The sequence below is a fragment of the Camellia sinensis genome, chromosome 8 (genome assembly GCF_055761805.1).
Source record: "Camellia sinensis isolate YWXY chromosome 8, ASM5576180v1, whole genome shotgun sequence".
In the NCBI taxonomy this organism is placed as follows: domain Eukaryota; kingdom Viridiplantae; phylum Streptophyta; class Magnoliopsida; order Ericales; family Theaceae; genus Camellia; species Camellia sinensis.
The window spans coordinates 25,948,557-25,965,875 of NC_138968.1; the positions used below are offsets into that span (position 1 = coordinate 25,948,557).

Sequence of the window (17,319 nt, forward strand, 5' to 3'; positions counted from 1 at the left end):
TGAAACAAACACCCTCATTGCCTAGAGCGCTACTCATCTAGAAGTTTAACCTCTATGATTTGATTGACCCCCATTTCTTTATTTTTATTTTTTATTATTGGGGGTAATAATGTCTTACCAAACGTGCAAAAATTGAACTGTCTTGCAACCGGGAGCTTCTATTTGCACACTCCTTCCTCTTTGTGCACATCCTTCCTAGTTCACACACCTAAAAATAAAAAAATGAAATAAAATAAAACAAAAAAAAATTACTCAATACACACTTTAATTCCAGTTATATCCTCGTACACATAACTTTCCAACACTCCCAATCCACACACCTCACCAGCGTTGACGCAGCACCACCGTTATCACCTCACTTTCACTTCCAGTCGCCATACCCACCCCTTCCTTCACCCACCGACGACACTACCGTGACCCCACATCTCTCTCTTCCTCTCTCTCTCTCTCTCGCGAAAAGGGGGTTTCAGATGTTGATGGTCGAACCAATGTGTTTTGTTCAGATGTTGATGGTCGAACCAAATTCATTGGTTCGATGGTTGATTTCCGAATGGAGGCGATTCTTTCTATATTGGTAGTTCGAATGATAAAAAAATGAGTCTTCTTCTCAGATTTAGGATCCACGATACCTATTTCTCTCTCTCTCCACGGATTGAGGGTCGTGAAGGGGTGAGTTGCGGCGGCGGTGGTGTTGCATCATGAAGTAAGGGGTTATAGGAGTAGTGGGGGAGGGTGAGTGAGCGAAGAGCGACGAGATGTGGAGGGGTTTTGATTCAAGAAGAGGGGGGACTAAAGGGAGAGGTGACGGAGGGAGAGACTGTGTTAAGGAAGGGAACGACCGGTAGGGATGGCAATTTGAAACCGGCCCGACGGGGATCCCCGATCCCGACCCCGATTTAAGCGGTTTTTCGCCGAAAAATACCCCCAGCGGGGAGAAGACGGTATCTGAAAATCAATTCCCGATTTGTTTCAGGCCGGGGACGGTGATCAGTGTTTAAGCCCCGGCCCGGCCCGATCCCCAGCCCTATCCCCGAATTTTCCCGAAGTGAAATTACTTTTATACCCCATATATATATATATATATATACAAAACCAAACCGTATATTTAATAAACCAAATCTGTGTTTAACTCACTCTGATATATCTCTCACACTCACTCTCTATCTCTAACTCTAATATCTCTCTCTTTCTCACTCTCATCTCTCACTCTCTCATTTCAACTCTCTCTCTCTCTCTCGTTGTTCTCTCTGGCCCCGACCCCCCTCTCTCTCACCGACGGCGACGTCACCACCACCGCTGGCCCCGACCCCCCCTCTCTCTCACCGACGGCGACATCACCACCACCGCTGGTCTCTCTCACCGACGGCAACATCACCACCACCGCTGGTCTCTCTCACCGACGGCAACATCACCACCATCGCTGTCTCTCTGTTAGATATGTCTCTGTGTGTGTGTGTGTGTGTGATCTAATCTGTGATTACTATTTAGATCTGTAATTTTTTTTTGTAACTTTATATCTGTCTCTCGTTGTTCATTTAGATCTGTGATTATTATTTAGATCTGTAATTTTTTTTGTAAATTCAGATCTGTAAATTTAGATCTCTCTCGTTGTTCTCTCTGTAAATTTAGATTTGTAATTTTTTTTTAAAATTTAAATCTGTGATTTGTTGTTCTGGTGTTGAAGCTCGGGGAGTTTTTGGGGCCGGGGAAACCCGATCCCCGTTAGGGGGCGGGGGCGGGGGCGGTAGTGGGTTCCCCGTCGGGGATGGGGACAGGGGGAAGTTCTGCCATCGGGGATCGGGGACGAGGAGGGTGATCCCCGGCCCCGCCCCGCCCCGTTGCCATTCCTAACGACCGGAGGGAAAGGGACTGTGTTGGGTATTAGGATTAGGGTTAGGGTTAGTGTTTTGATTGAAGAAGAAAGGGATATTTTGGTAATTTTATTTTAAAATAAAAATATAATAAAAAAAATCATTATGTGTGTGAAAAGAAGCGAAGTGGTTTGTACAAATTGAAGCTTCCCTTGCAACCCCATATTTTTTTCCTTAATAAAAAATACTAAATAACATCCTCGTGAAGTGATTTCAGAAATATAACCAGCTTCCCCTCTAATTTGTTTGTCTGCAACAAATCGTCCAGATTCCCCTATCTGTTAGTTAATTGTCAATTGATCAAAACATAAATTGCAAATGTTATATGTAATAAAAAAAATTAGTAAAACCACTCATTATTTGGTGAGAAAAAAAGAAGGCGAAATTAAAACATTCATTATTTTAATCTCTCGTTCTATTTTTTTGAGAGGGACATAATATTTAAGTTTTTTAAAATATCTTTATTTTTGTTAGATTTATTTGTTGAAATTCAGAAGAAAAAAAAAAAAAAGAACAAAGAAAGAAAGAGCAAATTCTGAAAAACTAAACCAAACATAGCGCCACCTGATTTGTTCATTTGTAACAAATTCCCTAATCTGTCAGTCAATTGTTAGTTGACCAAAACAAAAATTGCAAATAGCAAGCATTTATTTGACTGCCCAAAAAATGAAACAACAAAGAAAACTAAAAGCGACCTCCAAGGTATATTACTTTTTCTCTGACAAAAAGCTGGCATTTCAAAAACTCTCGAAACTGTTGAACCACAGGAAGTTTACTTCCAGTTTTACCTTCCAGCAGAATCAATAAACGGTGCCCGAAACACAGCTTACCCAAAACAGAAACAGAAACATAAACAGAGTTTACAGCTTAATTGATTAGCTGAATCATAAGATCTGAACACCAAGGAATGAAAGATGTAAAATACCATACTTACGGCGAAACAGAAGTTGTTCGTAAGTTTTATATCCATTAGATTACACTTGCATGACTTTGGCGGCCGAAAACACCACAGGAAAAAAAAATAAAAAAGAAACGGAAAAAGAGAGAAAAACTGAACACCTACCGGAGTACAAGTGCTTGACATCACAACAAACTCCATAATTAAAAAAGATCAAATTGTAAAAGGGAAAAACAGAAAAAGATTTAAAAAAAAAAAACAAATGTTTGCTAATCCAGATAAACCCTGTACAAGAAGGATATATTCCGAGGCACTCACCAAATGAAAGTCGATTATCGGCCAATGCATGTGTCTCATGCCTTCCAGTCAAAACCCATATTATCATCGAGAACACTGTTAAAAAGCCCATTTACTGTGAACTCGTGGGCTATATCCTGCACCATTTCCTCTGACAAATGAAGATTTTGTGGCAAATCAGGAGGTTTCTGGTTGAACCCGTTGTTGCCACCGGCTGCAGAGGAGTCGCTGTTCGAAGCGGCTTTGAAACTGTTGCTTCTGCTCGGTGTAGGACCACCCATAGCACTTCCTGAGACTGCAGTGGCTGCTGAGGTGGCATTGCTTCCAAACCCTAATCCATTCCTCGTCACATTTCCATTACCATGCTGCCCTGAAAGAGACCCACTGTTGCTGTTCATATCATGAAGCAGTTGCTGGATCACGTGCTGCGGCTGGGGATGGCTCTGTTGCGGTAAGCCATTATTACCATTCAGTGACCGTTGCTGCTGAGAGAGTTGGGAATTTGAAAAGCCGCTAACTGGTAAATTCTGCATAGTTCCTGGAAGTAGAGAAGTGGCCCCTTGAAATGGTGAAGACGGGTTCTGGTTAGAGTTGTTTAAGGAAGATGAGGCTTCCTGTTGAAGTGAATTAGAGTTTGAATTCATCGAGTTCTGTCTCATCATGATGTTCTGGTAGTTAGTCAACGCCAAAGCAGCTTGTGCCGAGCCACTTAAAGCTCCCCGGCCAATTGTGTGATTGTTATTGCTCATCGGACTGTTTAGTCCAGGATGCAATGCTATTAACTTGTTCAGAGTGTTTCGATCAGTTGGCAGACCCTGAATAGTTGCTAGTTGCTCCATATCATGCATCTTTTGCATCTGGACCTTCGCAGCAGTAGCATGGCGAGGATAATTTTTCAAGCCCTCTGCAAATGAGTATTCATGTCAGATATCCAAGTAAAATGATGGTAACATAAATGAGGTAATTGGGTATTATGTTCACAAAAGAACTATCGGGTGTGCTTTGTGGCCATTATATTTGAATGCCAAAAAAAATTGAGGGGTAAAATGGAAATTTAACCCAGACATTATATAAATTGAGAATATCATTCCTAATTTCCCACAAATCTTTCCTCTTTTCTTCAAGAACAGGAATATTACAACCTTGGACCAATATTTAAAATTGTCATTTTCCATACAGATTTCCTAGTTGCTCCAAATACATGAATGACATTTAAAATTCCTATTCTTGGTCTTTCATCCCTGCAATTCAAATGGAGCCTAAGATAAAACAAATGAACTGTAGTATAATAAACTACACTTCAACACACGAGCCAGCACACATGCATGTGCACAGAAGAAGAAGAAGAAGAAGAAGAAGAAGAAGAAGAAGCTATGAGAATATAGATACCTAAAAAACATATAAATAAAAAATAAAAAATATATAAAAAAACCATTAAGAAATATAAATCTTCCAGCTAGCATAACAGCAATAAAGTAGTTACCAATTGGCCCAGCTTTGTGGTCTCGGCAGAAATCCATCAAATCCTTCATACTATTGACAACCTCAGATATCTGGTACAAGTCAGGGTGGACAAAAATAAAAAACCTAAAAACCAAACTAAAAAGAGGCCAATTTCCGATTGAAAAGCAGGTTGAGAAACAGAAACTTACCTGCAAGCACCGGACATATCTTTTTGAAAATCCCAAATCATTTAGTGACTGCAACTCCAATGTCCTCGCCAGCTGACGTCCAGCTGTCACAACCCTGATATAGGAAGCATTTCAATCACTCAAAATACAACCATCAAATGACATTTCATCCCTAACAAAGCCAATTATTCATTTTCCTTGCACTCTGAAGAAGAAGAAGAATTGGACTTTTACAGCATAAAGAACTAGTATTAATTTTAAAGTTGATAATTCATTCCCATGTAGCCAAAAAATACTTCTGTTTAGTGTCATTGGTAGTAAAAATACACTTACAATTAAAGCTAGCGACAGAACTTATTATGTCATACTTCTAGAGTTTCAATAAAACCACAGAAAAATAAATAATAACATGAAAGCTCCTAGAAGAATTCAAAGGCTTTGCTAATTATCAGTTCACAAGTTATCAGAACACAAGATTGAAAAATAGGAGTAGAGATTCTGAGGCGATAACATACAAAAAAACTACATGACATTTTGCTAATTAACTCACAGATTGCTGTTTGTCTGTAAATCCTGCTGAGAAATCCCATCAGGTCCACTTTCAGCAATTGTGCTTTGGCATTTCTGTGCAACCTGTAGCAGTTGATTCACCTGCAAAGTAAGTTTGTTTCATCAGTTGAAGTAAAAAATAAATAAATTACATCCCGTTATTTAGTCAATTAGCTAAAAAATCATTTGACTACAATTATTGAATCAATTTAATTAAATTAAATTATGGTTTGCACAAGAAAAGAAAAAAAAGAAAAAAGAGCTTCAAAAAGTGAACAATCGAGTAGAATGAAACTTTCAAGACAACTAAGTTCTGATAGATACACAACTAGTTTGAACCTGAAGGGCAACAAAATTTTAAGCAAGAGGTTGAATGCAAATTTGTACCTGTGGTGCGACCAACCTACGGGGAAGAAGTTCTTCATGGCGGCGTGCACAAAATTCCCAAGACAATATCTGAAAAGAGAGGGGTAGGGAAGTGCAAGCAGGTTATACATAGAATAAAAAGGCAACAATAGTTTCACATCACATAGTATTTTGTTAACCTTTAAATCGGGGGTGAATATAACACGAAGCTGACCCTCACGAACAACACGAAGTTGCTCATACACACTCTCTTGAACTGCTTTCCCATACTCCAACATCATTATTCCGGAAGGAAATCTACATTCACGTGGCAAGTCCAGGAATAGAAGCTCATCAATGACACCACTTCCAAATTTGATTTCATTAAGTCTAGGGAGTACTTCAAAAGTTGCCTCTGTCAACATCCACCGCCAAAAAAAGGAGGTAAAATGAGTTAGGTTCATATACTTAATATGATCAATAAAGGTTATAACAATTCAGTTACAAAACAAAATTAGTTATACCACAAAAAATGACATTAAATCAAAGCCCTAAGGCCTAAGCACCTCTTTTTGATTAATATGAAAACCTGACTCACATTCAGCTGATGTGTAACAACCCCACACAAATACATTATCTTACAATCTAAGCACACAATGGTTCATCATTACAAAAGGGAGATACATCAATGAAAAGCTCTTAATTTAAGTGGTTTTTATATACGTACAGGTATGTAATGATCGTAACATGTAATGATTGCAAGTAGTTTAAAGTATGAAATTAACTTAGTAACCAGATCATTAAGGTATTGTTCTTGAAGGCTGAAACCTTAACCAAGCACAACCAGGTGAAGAGCTGCTAAAAAATCAATACAACCAAACAAAGAAAATACTAATATAAACTTTTATAAAGATTTTAACATGATTATTAAGACACCAAGTAATTAGGCAACATCACCAAATCATAATTGAAATATGTGTTTCCTCTTCATAAGAAAATTTGGCAAGCAGTTGTTCATCATAAAATGAAAGGAGGTGTCATGACTAATGATCTCTTCCAAAGGAGAAGGCCTAATCACTTTCTTTGTCCTCAATGGTGCGTGATGTGCAAGAGGAATTTGGAATGGGCAGATCATTTATTTCTTCATTGTCCAGTGGCTCTTTTATTATGCCAGTGTCTATTTAGTCTGTGTGATAATCAGTGGGTTGCTCCAAGAGAGTGCACACACATGCTTCTTGTTAGGTTTGAAGGGTTTGGCGGCAATAAGAGAGCCAAAACATTGTTGTCTTGTATTGTTTTAAATATCTTTTGGTTTATTTGGCTGAAGAGAAATGCATGGATCTTTGATAGAAATGAGTCAGATTCAGAATCTTTATGGGATAAGGCGGATATTTGGCTTTGTTTTGGGCTTTTGTCTCCTCCTTTTAAAGTTACATTTTTCTTGATTTCTAGGGATTGGGCTGCTGCTTGCCATTTTTAGTGATCAGAATTTTCTCATTAAATCCTTTTTTTGTTTTGACTTCTTTCATCGTACGAGGACTCCTCGTCCCTCTCTTTTTTTCTTGCTTGTGCTTAATAAAATTCTTTGTTGCTGTCCAAAAAAAAATTTTTTTGGTGAGAGAGTAAAGAGTATCTACAACAAAAACATATACGGGCTTGTTCAGGTTGGTCCGAGTAACTCCAAGGTCTCAATGCAAGTAACGGTCATATATTAACTATTACTTATGCTCACAATTACTACTATTAAAATTCAAAATGAGCAAAACATCTTACTTTAGAAATGCAGCACAAGCAACTCAATATCTATGTCCAGATTTCCTTTAACAAAAACAACAATATGGAATCTAGAGTCGAAAGGAGATTTGAAAAACATCAAAACATACTATTCAACCCCCAACAAAAAAAAAAAAGATTCACTTACCGAATCCTCTTCCAGATTTTGAATTACAAATGTCACACTGCCAAGCATCCTGAACACGAAAGGACAAACACCTAAGAAATTTTGCTTGTGAGAAATGCCAACCTAGGTATGTGAAGAGAAAAATAAAGACTAACACTGAAGAATTGCACAATGACATGCATCATAAAATCAAAGCATAGGCATGTGCGTGCACAGGTATTATTTATGTGCAATTAGCAAATTTAATTAATAGCATTGAACCATATTGTTTTTAGCCACAATTACTAAGTAGGTATACTCAACTAGGCTCAACAAGCCTTTATCACAATTATTTGGGATCAGGCTGCATGGATCCATTTCCTTCAATTTATTCTAAGTCATATCCTCAGTTACATTGAAGTTAATCATGTCATTTCTCATCAACTTCATCACTTATTCTCCTTGGGCTTCCCATATTTCTTTTACCTCTCCACGTGAGTTAATTCACTTCTCCTTGCAAGTACATTATCTGCTCTATGATTCACATGTTCATACCATCTTAAATGATTTTCCATCATTTTATTTTCGATTGGTGTTACATCTAACTTCATCCTAATGTATTCATTTCTTATTTTATTTTTTCTTCTAACACTACTCATCCATCTCAATATTCTCATTTTAGTTACACTCATTTTCAAAGCAGGTCTTATAGCAATCCAAAAAAAAATTTCCCTTCAACTTAATAGGAATTCTACAATTAAGCAACACTCCTATTGCTCTCCTCCATTTTTTTCATCCCGTTCTAATTCTATAAAGCAAGAATGTGAAGCATAGATCCAAAGAAACTAACTATATAATGACAAGAATAACAATATTAATCAAATCATAAATGTGCATACATTTAGTCTTATCAACTGAAAGCCTAATTTATTATGCATGCAAATCATATATTGAAACAAAGAAACTAACCATGGTTGCCTGGGGGAAAACACCTAGTGAATGATGACCAACATTATCATATAATGACAAGCACCATCTTTTCTTTGCACGCGGGGAGTAGTACTCTGCGACAAACTTCCTCCAGTAGGCAATAGTATGGGTCTGTTAAATTAAATAGTGCCATGACAAAGTCATGCCAAAACATAGAGCTCAATCAAAATTATGTATCTAAATGAACAAAGATTGAGTATGTTTATAGCCAAACAAACAGGAAAATGTCTGAACAGATCCAAAGTGGAGAAAGAATAAATAAGCTAGATGTAGTCAACAAGAAATCAACTCACAGGGGGTCGTTGCCGCTGGTGATATAAATATTGCATTAGCCGACGAGAACATACACCATTATCATTGGGCCGCTTTATGGAAGACATAGGTTGCATACCCTGTTGTTGAAGTTGTTGTCTCAACTGCAGCTGCTGCTGCTGCTGTTGTTGTTGTTGCAGTATGTGGGCTCGCTGCACTGGTGGTATAGACTGCAGAAACTGTTGCTGCTGTTGCTGCTGTTGCCGCATTCTCTGCTGCTGAATTAAAGCTTGCAACTGAGGATTGTGGGTTTGTAATTGCATGGATTCCTGTCGCTGCAGTAGTTGTTGCAGAACCTGCTGTTGCATAATGTCTTCCTGCTTGATATCCAATCGGGGTTTTTTCTGCAGCTGGGCTATATTATTGGGATCCTGTATGCAAGAGCCAGGGACACGTGGGCCGGGGGGAAGTGAAACTTGGCCCATTCTTGACGTGGGCAACGATGTAGCACTGGAAGCCCCTTGCTGCTGCTGACTTTGTGGCACCTGTTGGGAGCTTGGGTCTTGATTGGAGCTCTGCTGCACTACAGAGGAGCCGTCCATAACTGAAGAGCCTGAAATGCTTATATTATTGGATGAAAACGACATGGGTGATGCAGGTAGGCGCATGTAAGATTCTGTATTAAAGCTGGCACTTCTCTGGAGATGGGGACCTCCTGAAAGCCCTGAGTTCGCATCAGTAACCAACGAACTTGCCCCCACACTTGGCCCTGAGCTCGCCACACTGTTCAAGACTGTATTACTCGCATCTCCAGAAACAGGCGCCAGATTTGAACGTCCAGCTCCTGGAATCGAATTTGATGAGTTTCCAAAAGATGAACTCAAGTGAGAATTTCCCACAGCCTGGGACTGCCCATCTCCTTGGAAAAATATGCCAGAACTAGAAGAAGAATGCACTAACCCTCCAGCCACCCGGGAAGGTGTCATAGATGGCACTGCAGCCTGGCGACCAAAATCTAAATAGCTCTCCAAGGTCGGCCCTTAGCAGCTCTATTACATTAAAATAAAAGGATTAAAAAATTATTCAATGGACACAGCAATTTAAGCTCAAGAAGACCCCTACAACTACACTTCAAATTCCTCAACATCGCAGTTCAATATAATAATTCACCCCTTCAAACCAGATAAAGAGTTACAACTACCAGAGGTAAGCCAATTATCTCAATAAAACAGAAATTTCAAAAGCTCTTCACTGAACTAAACATTTTTAAAAGTATTAATCCATTTAACTGTCGGAAATTTTGCAGGGATCTAAAATCAACTGGTAAGCATAGCAAACAGAAACTAATGAGTTAAAAACCAAACACGAAGAGCTCCAGATCAAAACACAACTCAAGCAATGCCAAAATCGGGAATAAAAACAAACCAGAAACCTTAAATCAGCGTATATTTATCAAAAACTATAAATCCCCAATTGTCTCTACAAAGCCCTAATTTTAGGATACATTAACACTCAGAAAAAGCAGAAGAAGCAAAATTTCTCTAAACTCAGGCGTCGTAATAGCTAACAAACGACTCAATCAACAAATAAATACCATGCAATTCTTCAATTAAACAAATCAAATTCCAAACTTTATCACCAAGATTGGGAATCTCGAAAGCGATCAAACTCAACAACTGTTCGAATCAAGTGCGTAATTACGAAAATCTACAACATACTCGTCATCAATTGAAGACTAAACAACAACTTAACTTCAAAGATCGAAGAATTATGAAATAGAAATTCAATACTCAAAAAAGTTGGGAGTTTCATAGTTCAAAAGCAATTGTACTGTATATATGTAACTATACACACTCATATATAAGCAAGAAAATTGAATCAATTAAAAAGAAAAGATAACAACTACTACGAACCTCTTAGAACTAGAAGCTGAAGAGAAATTTTTCTTGACGCGTTCTTCGGAGACGAATCACAGAGAGAGAGAGAAAGAGAAAAATAGAGAGAGTTGGATCGGCCTTTTATATATCTAGAGGGAATTGCAGAGGAGGTTCACCGGCTGAACCGGTGGCTAACCCTATTGGACCGACTATAGCCGGTGGCTTGAGGGACACGTCTCGCGAAATGATTGGAGTGAGAGATCGGTGCAAAGATCGCGCGGTGGCGACGCGATGTCGAGGGGTGAGGGGTTACGTGGCGAGTGTTTATTGGTGTGATTAGAAAAGGAAAGGTGGAGATGCGTACAGGGTAGGACTACATATGGAAAATTAGCTAATGACTATAGTCAACATTCGTATCCTTGCTCCATCCAATAAAATCTTCTACTTTCTCTTGTCTAGTTTATTTTTGTGTAAATTACACTAACCCCTTAAATATGGAGAAAATACATTTGATCCCTACAAGGTTGACATAATTATATGGATAAATTACACTGACCTCTCACAAATTTGACATAATTATATTAGATTTTCTTCAAGTTTTAATTTATAACACTTTTCTTCATTTTCATTATAAATTCGTCAGTTGTATGAATAAAAAAAATTATGTTATCATCTTTTTTTACATTGAAATAGATATTTTTATCTTATGTATTTGTATTTTTATATAATTTGTATTAGTTTTGGTTACTTTAACTTTTTAAGAAATGAAGTCAATGTAATTATATCAAAATTTTGAGACTTGCTATATTTTTTCTAAATTTTAAGGAAAGTCAGCGTAATTTACTTTTATTATATTGAATTATTTTTTAAGATTTCACACAACATTTTTCTACCAATATTTTGTTGTGTATGGACAGAAAAATTATATTATTATCTTTTATACATTGAATTATATATTTCACTTTGTTTATTTTTCTATTTACACATTTTTTGCATTAGTTTTTATCATTTTAATCTTATTAAAAGAGATATTAAAATAATTATGCTAATATTATGGGGTTTATTATATTTTTTATTGTTCTTATAATAGTTTAATTTACCCCCCCCCCACTAAATTAGACAAACAGTATGATATATATACTCACAAAAATATACAAACAGAATTAATCGAGATTTAACCAAGACATTTGGTCTGGTAGTTGTGTAACACTTTTTATGATGTAAGATCTTAAGTTCAACTTCTATAGAGAGGAATTTGATACTTTTTGTGGTAGTTTATCTCTCCCCTATTATGGAAGTTTATGTACTCAGGCTATGTTTGGCATAAGTGGTTTGGACTAAAATAGTTACACAAAAAAAAAAGGCTAAAAAGTAAATAAGAGAAAATATCAAATTCAAATCCTAATCATTTTATTTTTTCTCTTACAAAAATTAAAAAATTTAAAACATTTTAGAGCTTGTTAAGGTTAAACCAAGTTTGAACAACTAATTGTTCGTTCGACTCTGTTCAATAAGTCTAAAATTATATAAAATATTAAATTATTCGAGATCGGCTTGAAAAAAGCACGTTTGAGATCGGTTTGAAAGTAATGAACCAAACTTAAATAAATTTTAAAACCCATTAAAGTTATCAAACTAATTTTCGGCTCGCTCGATTCGTTTATCACCCCTATACCTGAATGGGTTAGGTTTTTCTCAAAAAATTAATTTCAAATTTTCAAAAAAATTAAAATAAAAAATGTGTTTTCATTTATTTCAAGACAAGTTTTCGCTTTCCCTTTTCTTCCCAATGACCCAACCACATTGTTAGGCCTTTGAGCTTGAAACTCTCAACTCAAATGTTTTAATTTTTTGAATTTATGAAATACATAAATACAAATGTCATTCAATCATTGGTTATTATATTTTAAATGTAATTAATAATTAATTATTTTATTCATATGGTAATAGTTATCAAATCACTTCAATTTCAAAAGAAATAAAGTTATATGCACCAATTGGTATAGCAATTAATGTACTAACAGATGATGTGACATAATTTTATTTACTTTAAATTTTTATAGTTTGTATAATAAGTGGGGTCTATAATTTTAAAATTGTAATATAGCATGTGTTGATATATTAGTTAATATAATAATTGGTGTGTAGCACCACTCTTTGGAAAATAAATTTTGAATTGTTATTAATTTCAAAACACATTTATTTTTTCTGATTTATTATCAATGTGGTAATGTTTGTATACACATGGATATACTACATTATGATATTTTTTGAATTCTTTATATTAAAAATATTTAGTTTTAATTTTTTTAGAAATAAATTCTTATCCAAAAGGCAACTTAAGAGGGAGGTGAATTAGGTTTTTACAAATAAAAATAATAATATTCTAATAAAAATTATGACTAGTACAATAGATAAATATAGTTAATGAAATAAAAATAATTAAAACAAGTGTTCTAACAACTATGTCAATTAATGATTTTAGCACAATAAAAATATAAAATATAGTTATGGCAATTTAAATAAAATAAAGAGATAAGGGAGAGAGAGGCAAACAAATTTATAGTAGTTCGGTTTCAACTCGGCCTACGTCCACTCCTCAAGTTTCACTTGAGATTTTCCACTATTCTCTACCTTCGTAGAGTGCTAGCAACTCTTTCACAGATGAAGCAATCATCCACGAATTTTACACAGACTTTATAAGTTCAAAAAAAAAACACTGAGAGTTCTACACTCTTACAGAATTGAAAAGAAAATGTTTTTGTTTTCACAAAAAGTTACAAGAATTATCTCTCAAAGATATATATAAAAATAAGACTTTGATTTTTCTGTAATCCTCACACAGGAAAGGTGGGTTTAAAGCTATACGACTTAATGTATAATTTCTGAGAGAGGATGTAAACAAAAATTGAAGAACACTTCTCAGAAAATTTTTCAGAAAATAGATGAGAGTGATTTTAGATCAAAGAATATTTTCTAGTTTTTGTAACTTGTTTGTAGTTGATGTCTCTTGTTCACATCGGAGGTTTTGGTATATATAATGAAACTTATAGCCGTTTATACCCGTTGTATTCATTTGAATATCTTCCACTTCATCATTACTAATTTGAATATCTTCCATTTGAATCTTTTGGCCTGCTGCTGTGCTGGGTTGTTTGAACTTTTGTTTTGGGCTGTCTGAACCTCTGGTTTGGGCATTATTTTTGGGTTGAAATGAACTCCTGATTTAAGCAAATATTAAATACATTCAAACAATATTTAGGATAAAAGTTTATGTGAGAAATAATGGGACAAAATAAATTTTGATTCTATTTTTCTCTTTCAAATAAATTAAAACATAATTACATAAATCATCAAAATAAATTTTGGATTCTATTTTTCTCTTTCAAATAAATTAAAACATAATTACATAAATCATCAAAATAAATCTTGAATTCTATTTTTCTCTTTCAAATAAATTAAAACATAATTACATAAATTATCAGAATAAATTTTGAATTCTATTTTTCTTTTTCAAATAAATTAAAATATAATTAAATAAATCATCAAAATAAATTTTGGATTATATTTTTCTCTTTCAAATAAATTAAAACATAATTAAATAAATAATTAAAATAAATAAGTCTAATAAAAAATATTATGCATAAACGTAGATAATGTTTTTAATTTTTTGAGTTTATAAAATATAAAAACACATATTTCATTTAATCATTGGTTTTTGCTATAAAAAATATTACGTATATTATGATAATTTTTTGCTAGCATTTAAACTTTTGCAAATTAATTTATAACCTCTTGTTATAAATTGAAGATATTCATGAAAAATTAACTTTTGATTGAAGCAAAATTCATAGCATAAATATTGAAACCTATGCATAAGTTTATTAACATGAAACTGTTCCTTTTTAAATTTTAAGAAGTTTCAAATTACCATGAAGTCAAATTAAATTCATTCACAAAAATTTAAAATAATGACTAGAATTATTTATTAAAATAATACCTTTATAATTAGTCTAGCTTCTACTACTTGAATCAACACCTGAGCTAAATACATTCACAAAAATTATTTATTTATGAAAATTGCAAAGAAACATGAAGTAATATACTATAAAATCAAAACTAAGAAATCTGGATTTCAACAAATATTATGATTGCTAGCCATGAGCTTACACCACTCAAAATAAATTTTAAACTAAATTTTTTACCCTCCCAAAAAATTTAATTCTTAAATGTTACACTAAAAATATGAGTTGTACCAAATTAATCATTATTCAATGATTATGTTACTCAATCCCAAGGTTGCTAAGTAAAATGACATTATATTAAAGTAATAGAATGATAATATTTGAAATTTAATTTCTTTGTTATGACAAGGTTTTAATTAATTTATTTTTTTCAATTATGAAAGGTTAAATTTTAGAATAAAAAGTTAAAACCCATGCATGCGCATATAAAAATTAAGAAATAAGTCTGTACACGAGTTTTAATTTAACAAATTTATTAAAAATGTACTTACAAATTAAAGTTAATTTTTATTAAATTCATTCATAAATTTAAATTTTATTTATAGCATAATATGATTTTACTATAAATAATGAAGAAACTAAATTTCAAATTTTTTTACTTTATTACTTTAATTTAATGTAATGTTATTTTATTTAACATAACTGTTTCAGTGTGATTGATGAGATAAACACATAGTTTTGGATTTGATTAATATTTCTAAATTTATCAATTTCATTAGTTAACATTATACCTAGCACATTCTTCAGGACAACTTCAACAGTTATACTATTTTACTTATAAGACGTCTACTTTTAATGGAAGCCAATCCAATGTATGGAATATATTTACCACATGATACATGCCATATTATTATTATATTGAGTTAAGCATATCATGTATGATATCACAAATAGACTTAACTAGGGTAAGTATAGTGATAATGAAAAAATATTCTATCAAAATTTAACTGTGAATACATATTCACTACATTTTTCGTATTAGGAATATTTTTCATAATTGAATAAATAAAAATTTTGAGTTGATTAGACTAGAATATATTTAATAAAAATAAATAAATAAAATTCAAGTAATCAATTAATAATGCTAATTTTTTATAATTTGTAATTAGCAGTACTTAATTTCTTTAATATTAAATAAAGAATGCAGTTTGGTTTCGATCGAATTGGTTTGCAATTTTTCGATTTTTCTGCTCAACCCTAAGTGTAACGTTGAAAAATAATAATAAATCACTTAATTTTAAAAAAAATAATTAAATTTATTATTTTATTCTATGCATAGCACAGGTTTACCACTAGTTATAATTATTACATTATGTAGTTCATATCTAGTGATCCTAAACAAGCATGGCATATGATAAGATTCTATTAATCCTCTCTTAATTCTGGGGATTCTAGACACAAAATATAATATATAATTTTGAATTGGTAATTCCAAAATTAATAATTTTGAGACTAAAGTTTAATGTAATCCAATCAAAGGGACAAACATGACCACAGAGTTCAAAAAAAAAAAAAAAAAAAACATGACCACAGAGTATGAGATTTAGAGCAACTCCAACCACACTCTCTACTTTTCACTAGCTAAAATATAAAAAAAGTACACTCTTTATTTTACCTAATTACTTTAGCTATTGTGTTCTCCAACCACGCTCTTTATTTTAGCTAATCATTTAAACTAGGACAAATTACACTAACAATCCCTGTAGTTTGGGACTCGTGTCACTTTGGTCCTTGACTTTTCAATTGTGATATATTTGACCCTGAATTTTGAATCTTGTTCCAAATAAGGAAAATTGAAGATACCATTGTTTAATTTCAAGGGCAAAATTCTCAATTTAATAAAATATAAACTAATTTGACAAAAATGTCAAAAAAATATTTTAAATTTTTTAAAAATTATTTTTATCCACCAATGATAAAATTATGTAAAATTGATAAAAATTAATAAAAATTACATGATTAATTTTTAAAAATTAATTTTACATGATCATCGTCCAAACATATAATAAAAATTAATTTGGTAAAAAAATAAATAAATGTCTAAAAGATTTATCAATTTTACATAATTTTATTTTTAGTAGGTAGAAATAATTTTTAAAAATTTAAAAATATTTGTTTGACATTTATTTTTGTCAAATTAGTTTATTTTTTTATCAAATTGACGATTTTGCCCTTGAAAAATCTAATGATATCATCTTCAATTGTCCTTATTTGGAACAAGATTCAAAATTTAGTGTCAAATGTGTCACAATTGAAAAATCAGGGATCAAAGTGACACAAATCCCAAATTATAGGGACTATTAGTGTAATTCACCCTTTAAACTAACTTAATTAATTTTTAAAATAAAAAATACTAATTGTTGATATTTTACTAATATAAATTTGCAATAATAATAAATTTGCCCATACAAACATACAAAACTTGTAGAATGAGGAGAAAAAAAAAATACAAAATACAAAATAAGTTATTCTGTAATTCATCAAACAGAATTGAAAGAACATATAAAATTGCTACATACACACACACACATATATATATAATATATATATAAAATCCCAAATCCAAGACATAAATATACAAAAATCTAAAATATATACATACATAATTGTTTGGAGAGCCTCTAGGGCTCTTCAATTGTAGCCACAAAAAAAATAGGATGGTAAAGTAGCTAACCCAATAGCTAGCCCATTGGAACTCAAAATTA

At 33.1% G+C, this 17,319-nt stretch overlaps 1 protein-coding gene across 2 annotated transcripts; it reads right to left on the reverse strand.

The window, feature by feature from the left end:
* Positions 1-2,765: 2,765 nt before the first annotated feature.
* SLK2 (SEUSS-like 2) lies at positions 2,766-10,736 on the reverse strand. 2 transcript variants are annotated; one of them, XM_028202050.2, is made up of 11 exons: positions 10,626-10,709; positions 9,673-9,761; positions 8,754-9,556; positions 8,440-8,571; positions 7,513-7,561; positions 5,792-6,006; positions 5,634-5,702; positions 5,248-5,348; positions 4,719-4,812; positions 4,550-4,619; positions 2,766-3,970 (listed from the first exon to the last, which is right to left on the reverse strand). In XM_028202050.2, the coding sequence occupies exons 3-11, from the start codon at positions 9,378-9,380 to the stop codon at positions 3,123-3,125; spliced, it is 2,205 nt and encodes a 734-aa protein (XP_028057851.1). In that variant the 5' UTR covers positions 9,381-9,556; positions 9,673-9,761; positions 10,626-10,709; the 3' UTR covers positions 2,766-3,122. The 2 variants fall into 2 exon arrangements, with proteins under 2 accessions (XP_028057851.1, XP_028057850.1); XM_028202049.2 differs by having other exon boundaries at positions 8,754-9,761; positions 10,626-10,736.
* Between the last annotated feature and the right edge of the window lie 6,583 nt (positions 10,737-17,319).